General features: G+C 36.5%; 1 protein-coding gene across 1 annotated transcript; it reads right to left on the bottom strand.

The window, feature by feature from the left end:
• Nucleotides 1–10,259: 10,259 nt before the first annotated feature.
• Nucleotides 10,260–16,163, bottom strand: LOC132301637 (uncharacterized). The gene is made up of 5 exons (XM_059798875.1): nt 15,828–16,163; nt 13,600–13,718; nt 13,367–13,454; nt 12,907–12,981; nt 10,260–10,358 (listed from the first exon to the last, which is right to left on the bottom strand). The coding sequence occupies exons 1-5, from the start codon at nt 16,161–16,163 to the stop codon at nt 10,260–10,262; spliced, it is 717 nt and encodes a 238-aa protein (XP_059654858.1).
• Nucleotides 16,164–18,679: the final 2,516 nt, after the last annotated feature.

Below are 18,679 nucleotides of genomic sequence, written 5' to 3'. Positions count from 1 at the left end.
TAGCCTAGTAGCATAGATTAATCAATTTCTGGGATTTTAACATGTTTATTTACATCATTTAAAACTCCCCATTAAAGTTCGGAAACACATTACAGCCCCTGAAAACCTAAAAATGCATCAAAATACACTTACTGGTGTATTCATAAAAGAGGATCCGCCTCCATTAAAGATGGAGCCGTGCCTCAACTCCTTCCAGACTCCATTTCTTCCGTCTCTGGCGAATTCCAATCCCTCTATCCTCCATTGCTAAGGTTCCTAGGTGTCTGAACTAGGTCCCAACACATCCCCATCATGTATATAACACAGTATGCATTACTAATACCAATTAAAACACACATTCATATAACTCAATTCAAGATTAAATAATTTCAAACAAAATCACATAATACTGTTTTAATTCGGAATTAACATGCAATCAAAACCAGTTTAAAAATCCAATTTAAATCCTGGAGATTAACTAGGCATGTATATAACACAAGTCTAGGGGAAAGAGTAAGCATAAGAACTTGCCTTTGATATTTCAGATTAAAACCTTAGCGTCGTCTTCTTAGATTTTTGATGAGGCCTCTTGTATACGCCAAAATAATGTAGTGAATGTGCGGTTCAAGAAAAGCCTTTTAAGTCAAGTTTAAATTTATAAAAACCACTACTACTAACGTAGCAAGAGTGAGTAGGGATCGTCCCAAGGGATTATACGTGTTGGAATTTAGCTTCAACTCTAGTGGATCACAAGATTGTAAAGGAGAGATTGATTGTTTACTCTAGAAAGTAATTAATTAAAATACAAGTAAAATAAAACTAAGTTGAGATAGGGATTTAAGGGATGAGAAGTGAGGTCTTGGGGTGCATTGGAATCGCCACCAAGCTTGTTCACCAAACCACACACTTTCAACTAATTTGGGGAAAACATTCATGTCAACAAAATGCGACTACCAATTGCAATATTAAGCATGGACCATCAAATTAAAGAATGAATTGTCTACCTAACCAACAAATAAACTAAGTGTAGCACAACCCATCAATTCTAAGCATGACCCATCAAATTAGTAACAATTGTAGCACACATCAATCTAGAGAATCATGGAATTTGCAATAATAAGCCATGAAATATCAAAGCAAGTAAAGATTGTCTACCTACTTACAAGCATAAATTAAATTGTAGAATAACCCATCAAGCATAAGAATAATCCATCAAATTAATTGACAAACCCATCTAATAAAAACCATGTCTAGCCATCACTAGATTCTTAATTAATCACACATAGACATGCAACCAACATAGATAAACTAGTGTAGAGATTAATTCCTAAATAATCACACATAAGACAACATGTAATCACAAAGAGAATCAATAAGAAGGATTAAACCATATGAATCATGTGAGACATAATTCTCAATTTAATCACATATAGACATGTAAATAAATTAAAGAATTAATAGGAAGAATTAAACCATAACAATCATAGAAATATACCAAGATTCATTAAATTCACAAGGTTAGAACACTAATCACAAGATATTATTCCCCAAAAAGTATGAAAAAGATACAGGTTTAGATTACAAACTTGGGGCTCATCCAAGCCCCAAGGAGAAGTCTAGCCAATCATGGAGGAGGTAGATGTGATCTTGGAACCCTCAAGGGCTATCCCCAAACATGGCTCCAACTTCTTCCTCTTCTTCTTTGTTGAATTCTAGAGAGATAGAGTATGTAGATCTAGAGATGTGTTCTTGATGCCTCCACTCTTCTCTTTTCTTCTAACCCTAATCTCTAACTTTTCTGGAGAGAGAAAATAAAATATTACAATGTAAAAATAAAATGATGAAAAGCTCTTTTACAAAAATTGTTCAATTCCCTTTGAATACAAGGTTCTTTTCTTAGTCACTAAGTCAGAAATACATCCCAAAAATATCTAATCCTGTACTATGTGGTAGGAGGAGTTCGGGCGCGCGGGAATAAGACGGCTCGCTGCCAGCACATTTTCGATCGATCCAATTTTTGATCGATCTCACTTGGTAGTTTTTCAGCATCAGCCTCCTTTTGCTTCTGAATCTCACCAAGACTTAGTTTGACTCCAAAAAGGCCTTAAGAAGCCATTTTTAGCTCGTTTTAACTTTATTGACCTAAAAAAGGAAATAACACGAAATTAGTCTAAAACGGGAAAATAAGATAGATAAAGGTTCTAGAATACTTAAGCTTAAGGGCTTTAAATGCGTACTTTTCAGCGCTCATCACACCCCTAAACTTAAATACTGCTAGTCCCTAACAATGAAATACAAAGTAAAGGAATGAAATTGACAACTAAACAACTATGAATTAGAAAGCAATAAATGAAAAGCGCCACTTTCGTAGGGAACTCGATTGCATTTAGCATATGCAACAAGCCTTTTAAACCCCTAGGTTGCCCCTAGTGGACGAGTGAAGTTTCGTGAGGGTTTCCAGAAATGTATCCACAAACATTAAGCTCATTCTCGCAAAAAGAGACACCAATATTGCAAACAAGCATTAAGAGAAAACTATCTCAAGTATGCAATTTTTCAACCATTTCCAAGCAATCTCCCAAAATCTCAATATCAAACAAGCAAGTATGGTCCTTCACACATCAAGAAAGTGATCATGCAAATCAAAACAACTCTAGAATCCTTTTTGAGTGGACCGGCATCAAATTTGTTGCTATCTTAGCCAACTAAAGAAATGATCACATCCTTACCCTCAAACTAGCACACAAATCTAGTATCGATCATCAAGACAAAGAGTGGACCTTTTATTAAAGCTTTATTGTTCTAGGTGCGCTTATTCTTTTCACTCAATTTTTATTTATTTATTTATTATTTATTTTATTTTTTTATTTTTTTATTTTTATCCTTAAGGATCAAATATGGAAGCATGGTGCAATGTGTTGATCTATTAAGCTTTTTAGCTATCCATGAGGTTGAGCGTTAGGTCAATGACTCCCAAACCGGACGGCTTTAGGGCATTAGGTGTTGAAACACCTCTAAGGACTTACAAGCTCAAATCAACTAGGCTACAAATCAAAATTACCTCCATTTAATCATTTCCCACTTCTCACCTTTTGGGAGAAGTTTTCACTTTTTTTATTGCTTTTGCAACTTTTTTTATTATTTATTTTTTTATACTTTTTTTTCAATTATTAACCTAGAGTTTGGGCCCTCCACATTTCGGCATGAGAAATTCAATGCTTGATGAGGCTAGAATTCCGGCTACTTAATGAAAAGGGTTTGTTATCCACTTTTATCAAGATGAAAGCTTTCAATGCACTACTAGCCTAATTGGAATATAACCAATTCAATAATCAACAAAGCATGTACCCCACAAATGAATGCTAGTGTGCGCCTGTGCTAGTGTAGAATCTTAGAGTGAATCTCAAAATAATCACAAAATCAGGATGATGTGGACCACAAATGCAAGCATGATATCAATTTTTCAAAAAATTTACTCCTAAATGGCATTCACAAGGCATACAAGGAATATTGGACTCTCAAGTCAAGCGATTACATTCACGGATCTCAAGGTCAAATTCCTAAAGGAGTAAGATCCATCGTATCAACCTAGGTTTGGCATCTTTCTTGGAGAGAAGATGTCTTAATGCAGCATGATCGGTATAAATGATGACCTTAAATCCTATCAAATAAGGGCAAAATTTGTCAAATGAGAACACTACCGCCAACAATTCCTTTTCAGTGGTTAAGTAGTTAAGTTGGGCATCATTCAGGGTCTTACTAGCATAGTAGATGATATAGGGTGCTTTATCAACTCTTTGCCCTAAAATAGCTCCGACTGCATAATCTAGCGTATCACACATGATCTCAAAAGTTAGGTTCCAATCAGGTGACTGGATTATAGGTGCAGTAGTGAGGGCAGATTTTAATTGCTCAAAAGTAGAGTGACAAACATCGGTAAACTCAAATAGGGCATCCTTAGCTAGAAGATGGGTCAAAGGTCGTGCTATCTTATTGAAGTCTTTGATGAAACGCCTATAGAAACCAGTATGACCTAGGAAAGCTCTATTGTCGCGAACAGTTTTGGGAATGGGTAAATTGGAGATAAGATCAATTTTTGCTTTATCTACCTCGATTCCGGCACTAGAGGTGGTATGAGCTAGGACAATTCCTTTTTGGACCATGAAATGACATTTTTCCCAATTAAGAATGAGGTTAGTATCATGACAATGCTGAAGCACGAGAGTAAGATAATGCAGACATTGTTCAAATGATTAGCCAAAGACAGAGAAATCATCCACGAAAATTTCTAGAAACTTATCAACCATGTCATTAAAGATACTGATCATGCACCACTGGAATGTAGTGGGTGCATTGCATAAGCCAAATAGTATACGACAATAAGTAAAAGTACCAAATGGGCACGTGAAAGTGGTCCTGTGCTAGTCATCAGGGTGGACAGGGATTTAATTATAACCAGAATAACCATCTAAGAAGCAATAGAATGATTGACCAGCCAATTTCTCTAACATTTGGTCAATAAATGGTAGAGGAAAATAATCCTTCCTAGTTACAATATTGAGCTTTCGATAGTCGATGCAAACTCGCCATCCTATTTGGACACGAGTAGGAACTAACTCATTACGATCATTGGGAACGACAGTGATGCCGGACTTCTTAGCAACCACTTAGACTGGACTTACCCACTGGCTATCAGAGATTGGATATATGATACCGACATCAAGGAGTTTGATAACTTCAGTACGAATAACTTCCTTCAAGTTAGGATTCAGTCTCCTCTGGGGTTGCCTACAGGTTTTAGCATCGTTCTCTAAATGAATATGATGTTGCACCACTAAAGGACTAATGCCTTTGATATCATCAATAGACCAACCCATGGCTTCTTTATTCGCCCTAGGAACCTCAAGTAGCTAGGTCTCTTGGTTATTGGTTAGGTCAGAGGCTATCACCACAGGAAAAGTATCAGATTCACCTAGGTAAGAGTATTTTAAAGTCTCAGGGAGAGGCTTTAATTCGACCTTAGGGGACTCTTTCACTATTTCAAATTTAGGGTTATGTGGTGAAGACAATGATTCAAAGTGGAGTTGGTACTTGGGTGTGTCAAAGATTAGAGTGGAATCTAACAAGGCATTGACCTCACTAATATAATTATCCTCATCAAAATCAGTACCAAAATGTGTTAGACACTGGTGGAGTGGATCCTCAGGGTAAGATTGCTTAAAGGTTTTAGCGGTTAACGACTCAACGAGACAAACTTCTTCAATAGAATCTGAGTCGAGGGGTTGTTTCATCAAACTAAACACATTCACTTCCATTTTCATATTTCCAAAGGTTAAGGTCATGTTCCCATTTCTACAATTGATCAATGCATTGGCGGTAGCTAAGAATGGTCGACCTAAAATGATGGGAATCTGTTTACCTTAAGTAGGTTGGGTGTTTAGAACAATGAAGTCAACTGGATAATAAAAATCTGCCACTTTGATAATCATATCCTCAATGATACCCCTTGGAATCTTAACTGATCGATTAGCTAATTGGATTCTAACATCGGTTTTCCTCAAATTGGTTAATCTTAACTCTTGGTACATAGAAAAAGGTAACAAGTTCACATTAGCACCTAAATCCAATAGGGCCTGGTCAGCAAAATTTTCGCCAATCCTACAAGTGATAGTCAGACTACCAGGGTTTTTATGTTTGACCACAGCTTGGTTTTGTAAGAATGAGGAATAATGTTGGGCTATGAAGGTTTCCTTCGGGATGTTGGTTTTCTTTGACTAAGTCTTTGATAAACTTTGCATAAGAAGGAATTTGCTTAATGGCAGTGAGAAATGGAATATTAATCTGAAGATTTTAAAAAATTTCTGAGATCTCACTGTATTGTAAAGCCTTTTTATTGTTAACTAGTCGGGAAGGGAAATGTGCAAGTGGAACATATGGCGAAAGAGTAAGATTATTAATTTGAGAGGCTTAGTCCTTTTTGGCTTTTGGAGGGTTTGATGGACGAGATTCTGATGGTTCAGGTTTATGTTGGGTGGGTAGGTCAACCTTATTATCAATTTGTTTCCTTGACCTAAGCATGATGATAGAATTCACATGGCCATTGGATTGGTCAGTGGAAAAAGGAAGTTTCAATGTGATTGACGACGGCCGTTCCAATACGCCAAACTAAATGTAGTGAATGTGTGGTTCAAGAAAAGCCCTTTATGTCAAATTTAAATTTATAAAAACCACTACCAACACTACTACTAACGTAGCAAGAGTGAGTAGGGATCGTCCCAAGGGATTATACGTGTTGGAATTTCAACTTCGACTCTAGCGTACCAAATGATTGCAAAAGAGAATTGGGTTGGTTGATTACTTCTAGAAAAGAATTAATTAAAATGCATTAAGATAAAGAGTAAGTAAGAAGGAAAGGTCTTGGGGTGTAGAGATCACCACCAAACAATACTATTCCAAACCATAATCAAGTGACTAATGAGGGAAATGAATGTGTTGCAACAATATTGTGTGTATAAAAGACATTCAATTGGTAAGGGTGACTCAACAAGTGCAAATTGTCTCAATCAACATGTGTGAGGCCACAATACATCTATTGGTAGAGGAATATATTGTCTAGACATCATGTGAAGAGAACAAAATATCAAATCAAGTCATTGAACCTTTCATTAAGCTCATAGTCCAAGCAATCCATAAGGATGACTTAGTTTAACATGCATTATCTAAACATCATGTGAGAGGCCACAATTTATCTATTAGGAGAGGAATAAATTGTCTAAACACATGTGAAAGATACAACATATCATAACTAGTCATTAATCCTTCATTAAGCTCACAATCCACATACAACACAATATTAGAGGAATATGCCATTTGGACTCACAAGCATGGAACATCAAACATCAAGAGTAGATTGTCCTCCCATCTAACATTATACTACCACTACACTAAATCTACACTACTAGCATGAAAATAAAGCTAACTAGACTAGGGGAAAGGCACAAACCATCAAGAATAGGCATAAACCATCAAATGAACCAAAATAGCATTCATTAAGCATATCATCTTGATAATCTCTAGATCTATAGCATCAATACACATAGACATGCATCAAAAACACTAAATCTAGAGATAAGCACATGAATATCCTACTTTAGCATACATAGACATATGGGTAGCATAGAATAGTCAATTGGAAGCATTAAACCATACAAACCATGAAATAATCAAGATTTATATATACATGAATATCAAGATGTATCATACAACACTAATCCCTGAATAATACACAAGATTAGAGTATAGAAAGCATGCTTTGGGCTAACTCTAGCCCCAAGAGGATGTCTAGACACTCATGGTAGTGATGATCCAACCCTCAAGGGCTAACTCCATGGCTGCTCCTTGTAGATGAAGATCTCCTCCAATGGTTGCTCTAGCTTCCTCCCTTCTTCCTCTCCAAGAATAGCCTCCAAGATGATTTTCAATGTGTGACAAGAGACTCTAGACTCCTCACCAAAAAGTGTATCATATTCCTTATATAGGTAGGTCAAATACACCCTATGATGAGCTGTGGTCGTGCAAGGCATATTCTCCAATGATTGGGTGAAGGACGGAATAAATGAGCTGGACTTTAACTTTTTCTCGCTGGAGGAAGTTCGATCGATCGAACCTTAACTTGGATCGATCGAAGATGGGTTCGATCGATCGAACTGCATCTTGGATCGATCGAACTGGTCTGACTCCTCCGGATAAGGACAAGGCTGAGATATTTCGAAGATATTTATGGGGAAAAGGACAAAAGTGGTTGGTAGGCGTACAGCTGTGGATAAGATCAATCATTTGAATAGGACAAAATAGGGTTCGATCGATCGAAGGTGATGTTGGATCGATCGAACTTGGAATTTCAACAAAGGCCAAGGTTGGATCTATGGAGAAGTACTGTGATCGATCATAGATGTTCGATCGATCGAACTCTAAGTTGGATTGATCGAACTTTTCAGCTGCACAACTTTGATTTCTTTTTGCTCCTTTCTTTTGCCACTTTGATCCCTCCTTTGGTTTATCTCAGGATTTCTTCAATTAAGCTCTTATTTGGCTGAGTTAGCTCAATTTTGGGATTAGTGCCTGAAAATATAAATAACATGTAATAAGTCTAAAACGGCAAAGTAAGATAGATAAAGGTAGTAGAATGCTTAAGCTTAACGGGTTTAAATGCGCGCTTTTCAGTGCTCATCAGTGATGAACCCCTTTGGCTTGAGGGTTGATTTCAGGTTAGCTAGGCAAGGTACCTCTTTGTCGTTCAAACAAAACTGAAGTGAGTTGACCCAACAGATTTTGCATGGACTGTTGCAGTTGGTTCTGAGTCAAAAGGTCAAAGTGACTTTCTAGCTTTCGAATTCTCTTATTAGATTTCTTATTTGATTGGTCGAGATTAAGGGCAAGCATCTTCAGAGTGTCTTCATAGTTGGAAACTTGTTGGTTCTGTGGGATAGGAGGAATATAATTGCTCATGGGATCAAGTGCTAGATCACGATTGTTACTCAACTGGGTGTTCGGTGGAAACTGACCTTGAGGATCGAGCAAACCTTGAGATTGAGGTTGCCTATTGGAATTCCCTTGAAAATTGAGTTGACCACCTAAGTTTTGGGGAGGCAAATTTTGTCGCCAAGAAAAATTAGGATGGTTTCTAGTATCAGGATGGTAAGTTTGGCTAAAGGTATTAACCGTCGGTCTTCTATAGGTATTAAAGGCACAACTTGAGCATTTGAAGGTTCAAAGGTATAATAGACATGACATGCTTCAGTAGGATGAGATGAACTAGAACACACATTGCATTGCACATTTGTGGACATGAGTGCAAAAACATCAAACTTTTTGGTCAAGTCTTTTACTCATTCAGTTAGACTATGCATCACAAATTTTAATTCATTTTCAGGTTTAATCTCATACCAAGAAGATGTTTTATTGGTTTGGTCATTCTTAGAAAATTCTTCAGTATTCGAATTCCAATTTTGGGCATTCTCAGTTAGTTCCTCTAAGAGTGTGTAGGCTTGGTCAGGGGTTTGGGCCTTGAATTTACCTTAGTGCATAGACTCGATCATGGTTCAGTTCATATGTGAAAGCCCCTTATAAAAAAATTGAACTAGCTGGGCTTTATCAAAGCTATGGTGTCAGCATTTAATAATTAAATTATGAAAACACTCCCAAGTTTGGTGAAATTGTTCCTCATTTTTCCCTCTAAAATTGCTTATGGAATCTCTCATGGACTCTGTCTTTTGCATGGGGTAAAATTTGTTCATGAATTTCTTTGCAAGTTCATCCCATAATCGAATAGAATTTGGAGAAATGAAGCCATGAGGTAGCCTTATCTTATAAGGATAGAGGAAAGAGACGCAATTTGACACCCTCTTCATTCAAATTCTGGTTTTTGAAAGTGTTGCAAATAGTTAAGAACTTTCCTAAATGGATATAGGGTTGCTCACTTTCAAAGCCATGAAATTTGGGTAAAAGGTGGATCGTAGCAGGTCTAATCTCAAACTGGGGTGCTTCTGTTGCAGGGAGAACTATGCAATTAGGTGGGTTGGCTGTGATGGGTGCAAAGTAATCATTCAAAGTCTTAGATTCAGCCATTGGAAATTGATGGGTGGTTGAAGAGAGCAAGAGGGGTTTCTTAAACTCAAAGAGTGAAGGATCACTAGAATAACGGATTAAACGTTTGTTAACCCGCCATAACTTGGGCATAAACAAGTAGACAATTCAGTTTTTTTTTTTTTTTTTTTTTAGGGAATGAGTTAAGTAAGTTAAATCCTAAAAGAGGGATAGACACGAGACAAAACACACAAACCACACAAATTTTTTTGGCTCTTTTATCTTGAGCTTAAATTTAAGGGTGATGAATTTTTAAATCTAATCGTAAAAAGAATTAATAAGATGGTATCCAAATTAATTCTCCCTAATTAGAGAGCTCTTACTCCTTTCCCGACTTAAGTTGAGAGATTACCAGTTAAGGACCATCAAACTAACAATGAAGTAATTCCAAGGAAAGAGTGGAGAGGCTTTTAACCTGCTTAATAATGGGTCGTCCACACTCCTAGTCAGAACTGGCCTATCGTTTATCAATTTGATAATGACTCATTAGAGTTACTAACAACTGCGTCCTTCCCAGAGGGCCTTGTACGCACAAATTTTGATTCCGGAAATTCAGGAACGAAAATAAATGCAATGAACAAATATTAAATAATATCAGAAAATAGATGAGTACAATTCTCTGTTTGGCGATTCTATTACAGTATAGAATCTCCCTCTGATTGAATCTCCTTGGAACGTTGGCGCAAGGGCTTCAGAAGCTTGATCTTGGCCGGTGGTTGAACTGTATTTGAGTTCTTCAAAATTGAAGAAAACTCAAATGGATTTCTAAACGAGGGCCGGTGAGGCTTGATCTCAAACGGTGGATTTGAAAGTCTTTAAATGAGAAAGGCACGTGTGTGCTTGTTGTTCTTCAGGATCTTTGAATGTTGAAGGGCTTTGATGGAGAACGGCGTAGGTGTGGCACGCTTGTTGTTCTTCTTCCTTAGAAACTTCGGAGTTTTTGTTGAGTCAGAGCTTCGGCAGAGTTTCAATGTTCTGTTTGTCTCTTTTCTCTGTGTATTTTGTCTCTGTATGTGTCCTTTCTCTTGTAAGGCCTTGTATTTATAGGCTAAGGAGTGGGTCATTTAATTTGGAAACTTCCCAATATTGTGCGATTCTTGCATAAATAAGGGATTTGTTTCCTTTTATATGAAAATCAATTCAAATTCAAATTCAAATTATTTGAATTTTACCGCACTTTTCTTTAAAGGTTTGAACCTGTAAGATTTTGACACGTGTCCATTGATGGGACCCATATTTGTGAAATTTAATTAATCAAGGAATATTTGACTTTTTGACCAATCCGACGGTGATTAGACCATCACAATTTTGAAGTGTCTACAAATTGCCCCCACTTCAAAGCTTGATGACATGCATGCATGGACAACAAGCTTTGAAGTATTAGCTTGGCCAAAGATATCTTCCACTTTTTGAATTTTTTTTTTCCATTTTTTTTTTTTTTTTTTTTTTTTTTCACTTTCAGGAAATGGTGAAAGAATTTGAGCCCACTCTAAATTCCGAAGTACCAGCTCCGGATGGCTTTTTTACCAAACTTGATTTCCATGTGTACATATGTTAAAGTGTAAGCCAGTTTAATTCATCTCTTGCTTGTTTGTGGGTGTACGCATGCACTTGGAAACTTCTAATTTGATCCTTGATATATATTGGGAATTTTAGGATATACTTTCTATGCTAATAATTCTAACCGAATATTTCAAAACCGCGCAAACATATTCTTACGTGGATCTCATGTATGAAAATGAGTAGACTGAAGTTTTGCATGGAGTCGATCGCGCACGAGAGATTCTTGCATATTTTCCAAATCCTTGTTTGAATATACACATTTACTTGCATATTTGTGACCGCCTTCAATTTCACGCATAAACCTCTTTACAAACTGAGTGACGAAAGTTGACCACATGCAACTCTTATATATGGTGCACCTTCAATTCACTCTTATATATATATATATTTTTTGTACCAAAGGAAATTGCTACTGAGAAAATATTTGAGAGGGGTTTTGTGCTGTCTCTTTTGCCAATGATTTCTCTCTTCACACAGCTGTTCCAACCTTAAACTCCTTGGTCAAGGAAAATTTCCAAACTTAGATTCATTTACATATTTTTTAAATCATAACCTTGTTTAGCACTACCAACCCTTCACGTGCATCTTGTCATGAAGAAAGAAAAGGTCAAAATTCTTGAATGGAAATAAACCCTTACTTTGGAAAGTTCAGCTAATATAATATATAGGGATTATTACATATAAATGGGGTTAGGACACCATATTTACTAAGAGGCTGAGTGAAAGTCCCATAATTTCTCTAAAATAAGTTTGACCCAAAAGCTGAGGTGGCACATGAAGAAATACTGTTTCATATTTCTGTTGCCTAAAATACCCTTCTTCCTATTTTATGTGTTGCCTAAAATGCCCTTTTCTACACTTATATAATTTCAAGCCCTAATGCCTCTTTCATATTCCATTCGTGCCGCCCTATCTCTCCCCCCTTCTCTGCAAACAGTGATCAACAAACCCCTAACCATTTCCGTACTTTTCGTGTGACGAAGAAGACGATGTACAGCGAATAGCGACCGGCGATCAGTGAGCAGCGACTACAGGGGAGCGACGGCCAGCGACCAGTTGTTCAGTTTTACCAGGACGAAGGTACCTTTTCATTCTTGAATGCTTTTTGTTCATCTTGTTCCTTTTGTTGCTTAACAAAATCATGAAAACGGTGTCATCCTTAGCAGGATTTTTGCTGATTTGGGTTCAAACTATTTTTTATTTTTTAGTTTTTAATTTCTGTGAAAAGAGAAGAATTTTTTTACTAGAAGGTGTTTAAAGTTCACACCCAATTTTTCTTGCCTTCTTTTAGTTTCTACCCGATTCGTCACCAACTGTTTGGCACTGAATAGACATTTTCTCTCTGGTTAGAATATAGTCTTTGGTGTGTTCATACCTATTTATTGTTATATATTCAAACATTTTTTAAAAAATTAAATCTTTATTCATTCTACTATGTTCACTAATTTTCTTCTCTAGTATGGATGCTAAAAAAATTTAACGATTTTTTTTTTAGGGGAAAAATTAGATTTCTGTGACCAAACTTGAACAAAATTGCTCTAAATTACGTACACAAATATTTTTAGATTATAATGGAATCGGTGATATTTGAGAAAAAGTCTAACGAAAATGTCCAAATTACGTACACAAATAAATATAAATGACCAAAATATACACATTGCCCCACTCAAGCAGTGTTACTATCAGTCCCTAATGTCCTAGTCGTGTCACCTAACCTACCTTGCCTAATAATAAGTTTATCAATCGACCAGAACGTATGAGTGCAGGATCCAAAATATCAGCTCTATTTGTTACCTGCAGTTCATGAGATTACGAAATACTGAATTACTAACTCAAATAATAATTTAAGTTAATTGAAATTTTATTAGTGAAGTAGCTATTTGTTGGTGGCATCTGAAGCATGGTTCATAGACACGGGCACAGATGAGTCTGCTATGACTCAACCGATGAGGAAAACTATAATCTGAAGACACTCAAAATGTAGAAACCATAGCCCAGAATTATATTTGACCCTTTAACAAAGTAAGAAGTTCTGAAGATACAATCTCCATGCCAAAAATATGGGGACCAAATAAAACTCTGCTAATTATTGAATTCAAAACCTTCTAAATGCTCACAATTGCTTGAACGTGTGACTAGAAAACTAAAAGTGTGTTTAATTAAAGGCAAACATAAAGACCTTTATCCGTTCATCACTACTAAATCCATCAAGCTGATTGAGTAACTCCAACATTGTCCGTTGGACCTCTCTATCCCCATTGACTTCACTGCATTGAAAGAAACAATTTACAATCAATTAGTCACATTATGACATAACTTCTTAAGTATTCAATCCAAAATTCATTACACCAAGATTCAGAAAATTGCCAGGGCGGATTAGAAAATTACACATAAAATAGAGATATGGCATACCTGTCAAACTGCTTTGTGCCTATAGCATCAATTTCATCAATAAAAATAATGCAAGGAGATTTCTCCTTCGCAAGCTGAAAAGTATCACGAACAAGTTTTGCTCCATCCCCAATGAACATCTATGAATAGTACAAGTATGATTTACTACTTCAATTGTAAAAACTAAATCCTAATAAACACTTAAATAAATCAACCAAGAGATATTCTTTGTTATGGATGTCAAAAAAGTATAGAAAATTTATTTTTATAATTCTGAATAATGTTCTTGTCAATTTTACCAACTGAAAAAGTGAGTTCCATATAACTAATCAAGTCATTTACACAAATGTCAACTCCTTAGTTTAAGACCAGATACACTTTAGCAGAATTTTTTTGTTTACGAGTCCAAACGTCTCTTAAGATCTAAACCAAAAGAGTAAATTTCCATTATACAAGCAACAAACAGAAACAAGAAACAATATATCCATTTCCTGATGTACCAAAAAAGATAAAAAGGGAAAAGATCAAGTACAAGAATACTTGATGCAAATTCATCAAAAGCAATCAAAATCCTAAACTAAAAAAAAAAAAACATATGTTTCGAAAACTGAATTGACAGGCTTTTCAGGAAGGGAAAACAAAAGTCTTTGGAATCTCCAAAGTTAAATATGATAGGGATTATTACATATAAATGGGGTTAGGGCACTATGTTTACTAAGAGGCTGAGTCATAGTCCCATAGTTTGCCTAAAATGAGTTTAACCCAAAAGCTGAGGTGGCACATGGATTTCAACAAACTCAACAAGAAGATTATGTTCCAACCACATAACTTACAACTTCAAAGACAATAAGAGGTGGACAAAAAAAAAAAAGGATGCCAAAAACTTCAAAGACAACATAAAGATCAAAAACTTTAAATTGTCCACTAATGGAAAAATAATACGTGTGTGTGTGTGTGTGTGTCAACAAGAGGTGGACAAAAAAAAGGATGCCAAAAACTTCAAAGACAACATAAAGATCAAAAACTTTAGTTTGTCCATTAATGGAAAAATAATGTGTGTGTGTGTGTGTGGATCAACAACTTTAATTTGTCCACTAATGGAAAAATAATGTGTGCGCGCGCGTGCGTGTGGGTGTGTGTGTGTGTGTGTGCATGCTTGTGTGTGAGTGCGTGTGTGTGTGTGTGAAATTAGAAACTTTCTAACAATGCAGCGATTGTCAGATAAGATAGATAGTTTTAGCAATTATCTAGAATGCAGCGACTGTCAGATAAGACAGATAGTTTTAGCAATTATCTAGAGATAAGTAAACCTTTGAGTCAATAGTCTCTTAGCTCTTACAAGATGTTTGGCTTCCAAAACATGATTCATATGTCAATGTTGACTAATTTGGTGTTCAATATGTCTAACAATCAAACCAATATTCAAAAAATATGTGCACCATGAAGATTATGTTCCAATCATAACTTAAAACTTCAAAGACAAGAAGAGGTGGACAAAAAAAAAAAGGTTGGCCCACAACTAAGACTAATATGATTTGCATTTAAATTCAGGGAAAAAAAACTTCAAAGACAACATAAAGATCAAATAAGCATCTCTATCATTCTTAAAATCATGATTTAATCAAAGGAAGAAAAAGTTCAGTCAATAGATAAAATTGAAAAACTGTCCTTCATACTTTGGCATGTTGTATAATCTTGAATCATGCAAGATTTGGGAATCAATTAAGGACAACTTCTAGATAGTCTAATTATTGCATGATCACAACAATTTATGTTGTTCTTATGGATGGCCAGGGAAAATACACCTCTAAGTCAGTGTACCAATCAAATGCATTTCCCTTAAGGGAACGAACGAATTATTTCACCAAAAGATCACCATCAGTTCTGGCGTTGTTACAAGTTTTAACAAAATGAACGATGTGTTGCTTAGGATTGCCCTTTCCATCAAACTGTTGTAACTTGGCAGGTTGGTATCTGACTGACTTTCTCATATTGTCGATACGCTTTATGTAAGGTTTCGAATACACGAGAGAACTGTAAGTTGCCCGGCCATATTATGACCTGATCGTGTTACTAATCATGTCTTGAAGTTGTTGGATAGACAATGAAGCGATAGAGGGGGTAAAGTTGGTTTGGTTTGCCCCATGTTCGGATGTGGTTGCATGATGAGTCTTGTTCGCCATGGTTGTTTGTGGCGTGAAACCAGGAGGGTGTGTGGGTCTTTGACTTGACTCGGCGGGCTTTTGTACTTTAAGCTTATTCATTAATGAAACAATTTGCAAGTCTTTATCTTCCACAGTCTTGGTGAGTTTCTCAATAGCACGGGCCATAGTCACAAGTTGTTCCTCTACTGATGCTGTGTCGGCCATCATGACTTGTATGTAAGTTGAATGTGAAGGATTCAGAGAATCAACATACCTTGGTGAAGTCGCACCTCTTGGAGATACCGGGGATGAGGCTGAGTGTGAGCCCGTGCTTGAACTGGAATCCAGAATGGATCGAGATAAATGAGGCGACATACTTCTCGAAGAGAAGCCTTCCATACCAGCGATGTCTTCCTCAGGGATCGCGGGGTTAATCTTCATGGCTCTCAATCATTCAAGGGTGATGAACGGTTGAGCCTTTGTATTCGTAGGCGTAGTGGAGTTGACATGCACTGTGCTTGGCTTCTGCGCTAAAGAAGTGGCCATTGCTTTGCTGCGGGTCGTTGGTCCCGTGGAGGTGCTGCTATCGCTTGATGGAGCGACGGTGTTCTTGGCGGCCTTTGAGGTGAGAGCCTTGTTGGTTGTCGCAACTGTGACATTCTTACCTGCATTCTTCGAGCCATGAGCGATTTGAATCTTCTTGGAGACCATTGATGCGAGTAAGAGAAGGTGTTGATGGAGTGATTAAGGAGATGGAGATGAGAGGTAGAGAGGTCCCACCGGGCGTGCCAAAAATTTGTACATATAAATTTTGATTCCGGAAATTCAAGAACGAAATGCGATGAACAATAACTTTATTAAATAATATCAGAAAATAAATGAGTACAATTCTCTGTTTGGCGATTCTATTACAGTATAAAATCTCCCTATGATTGAATCTCCTTGGAACGTGGCGCAAGGGCTTCAGAAACTTGATCTTGGGCTGGTGGTTGAACTGTATTTGAGTTCTTCAAAATTGAAGAAAACTCAAATAGATTTCTAAACAAGGGCCGGTGAGGCTTGATCTCGAATGGTAGATTTGAAAGTCTTTGAATGAGAACGGCACGTGTGTGCTTGTTGTTCTTTAGGATCTTTGAATGTTGAAGGGCTTTGATGGAGAACGGCGTAGGTGTGGCACGCTTGTTGTTCTTCTTCCTTAGAAACTTTGTAGTTTTTGTTGAGTCAGAGCTTTGGCAGAGTTTCAATCTTCTGTTTGTCTCTTTTCTCTGTGTATTTTCTGTGTCTCTGTAGGTGTCATTTCTCTTGTAAGGTGGCCTTGTATTTATAGGCCAAGGAGTGGGTCATTTAATTTGGAAACTTCCCAATATTGTGCGATTCTTGCATTAATAAGGGATTTGTTTCCTTTTATATGGAAATCAATTCAAATTCAAATTTGAATTATTTGAATTTTACCGCACTTTTCTTTAAAGGTTTGAACCTGTAAGATTTTGACACGTGTCCATTGATGTGTTCCGTATTTGTGAAATTTAGTTAATCAAGGATTATTTGACTTCTTGACCAATCCGACGGTGATTAGACCATCACAAATTTTAAGCATCTACAAGCCTATGAGCTCGTAACCCTAGAAATAGCTGATGTCTAAATAAATTTTAATTAAATTCAGCTCAGGGTTTGACAAATGCTCGAATTTTGTGATTTGTGGGCCATAGAAACGGGTGATGAAATCCCAACCGTATCTTGTTGGGGTTCTGTCCTTAAGTATCTTATGCAAATGCTAATTAAAATATGCATAGGAAAAACAACCAATAAAAAGAAAAAAGGGAGTGGAGTGTGTGAGTATTCTTCCTTTTTCTAAAAAAATAAAATAAAATAAAATAAATAATAATAAAATAAAAATAAAATGGAAGAAAGTGGAAACCTAAGGTTATTTTTAAATTATTTTATCGTAGAGTTCGCATGCAAAAGTTATACACCTAAAAATAAAAAAAAAACTATGTTTTCCTAATAGACAAAAAAAGATAAAAAGAAACCGCTTATTGGAGTTTCACGATGCAAGTAAGGTAGTTACATGGAAGAAGCAATCGCTCCAATAAGAATATCCAAATGTTGAATGCTCCCAAATTTGGCCTCCATCCGAATCAACAAATTTTGTTTTTTAAAAACTGGTGTACAACTCAAGGTTGTTAAACTGGTTTAGAATGTGGTCTAGTGCCTGAACGCGGACAGTACTGCACTTGTTGCCAAACAGGGTAATAATGTCCAATAATAATGTCAAAATATATGCCGTCGTTCTCCTTTTACAACCGCAGTTCCAGATTGCGATCCACAACGATTGCCAACAGAATCTGCGGCGGGAACACAAACCGAACAAGAGTGATGGACAGTTAAAAGTTGTGATGATTTCAACAACCCGCAATGATTTCAGTGACCATCCAACAAACTCCGACGAGCAAATTGGGCTGACTGGTGTCCAAGGACGGGTTCGGCGAGCAAGAATTCCGGTGACAAACCAGCAAGACTGAACCGGCGATCTGCACCGGCGAGACAGGTGTCACAAGTCCGGCGACAAAACCAGTAATTCCGGTGACGAAGATGGGAATGATATGGAGCAGTAACAGCCCCCTTTGTGCTCGATCTTTAATGCTTATGCTGATCTCTGCAACTCCCACTGAGTATATGAATAAAACACCAATCACAAGTAATTAATGAAGAAGAAACGGCAGTGCGATTTTATAGAAGTCAGTTTGACTCTTTTTTTTTATTTTTTAATTTAATTTTATTTTTTCTTCAAAGGAAGAAGAAAAGTAAAAGAAAATTAAGAAAAGAAAAATAAAACAAATAAAAAATCAAATAACAGTAGACTTGTGAATGGATCAATAAATTAAATTAAGCAAATTTTTTTTTTTTTTTTTTTAAATTTTGTTTTTTATCCAAAAGCCTACAAACCTAAAAGAAAG

The sequence above is a fragment of the Cornus florida genome, unplaced genomic scaffold (genome assembly GCF_030987335.1).
Source record: "Cornus florida cultivar Cherokee Brave unplaced genomic scaffold, ASM3098733v1 CherokeeBrave_3.0.0_Hap2_Chr03, whole genome shotgun sequence".
Lineage (NCBI taxonomy): Eukaryota > Viridiplantae > Streptophyta > Magnoliopsida > Cornales > Cornaceae > Cornus > Cornus florida.
This window is presented reverse-complemented; position numbering and strand designations above follow the sequence as displayed.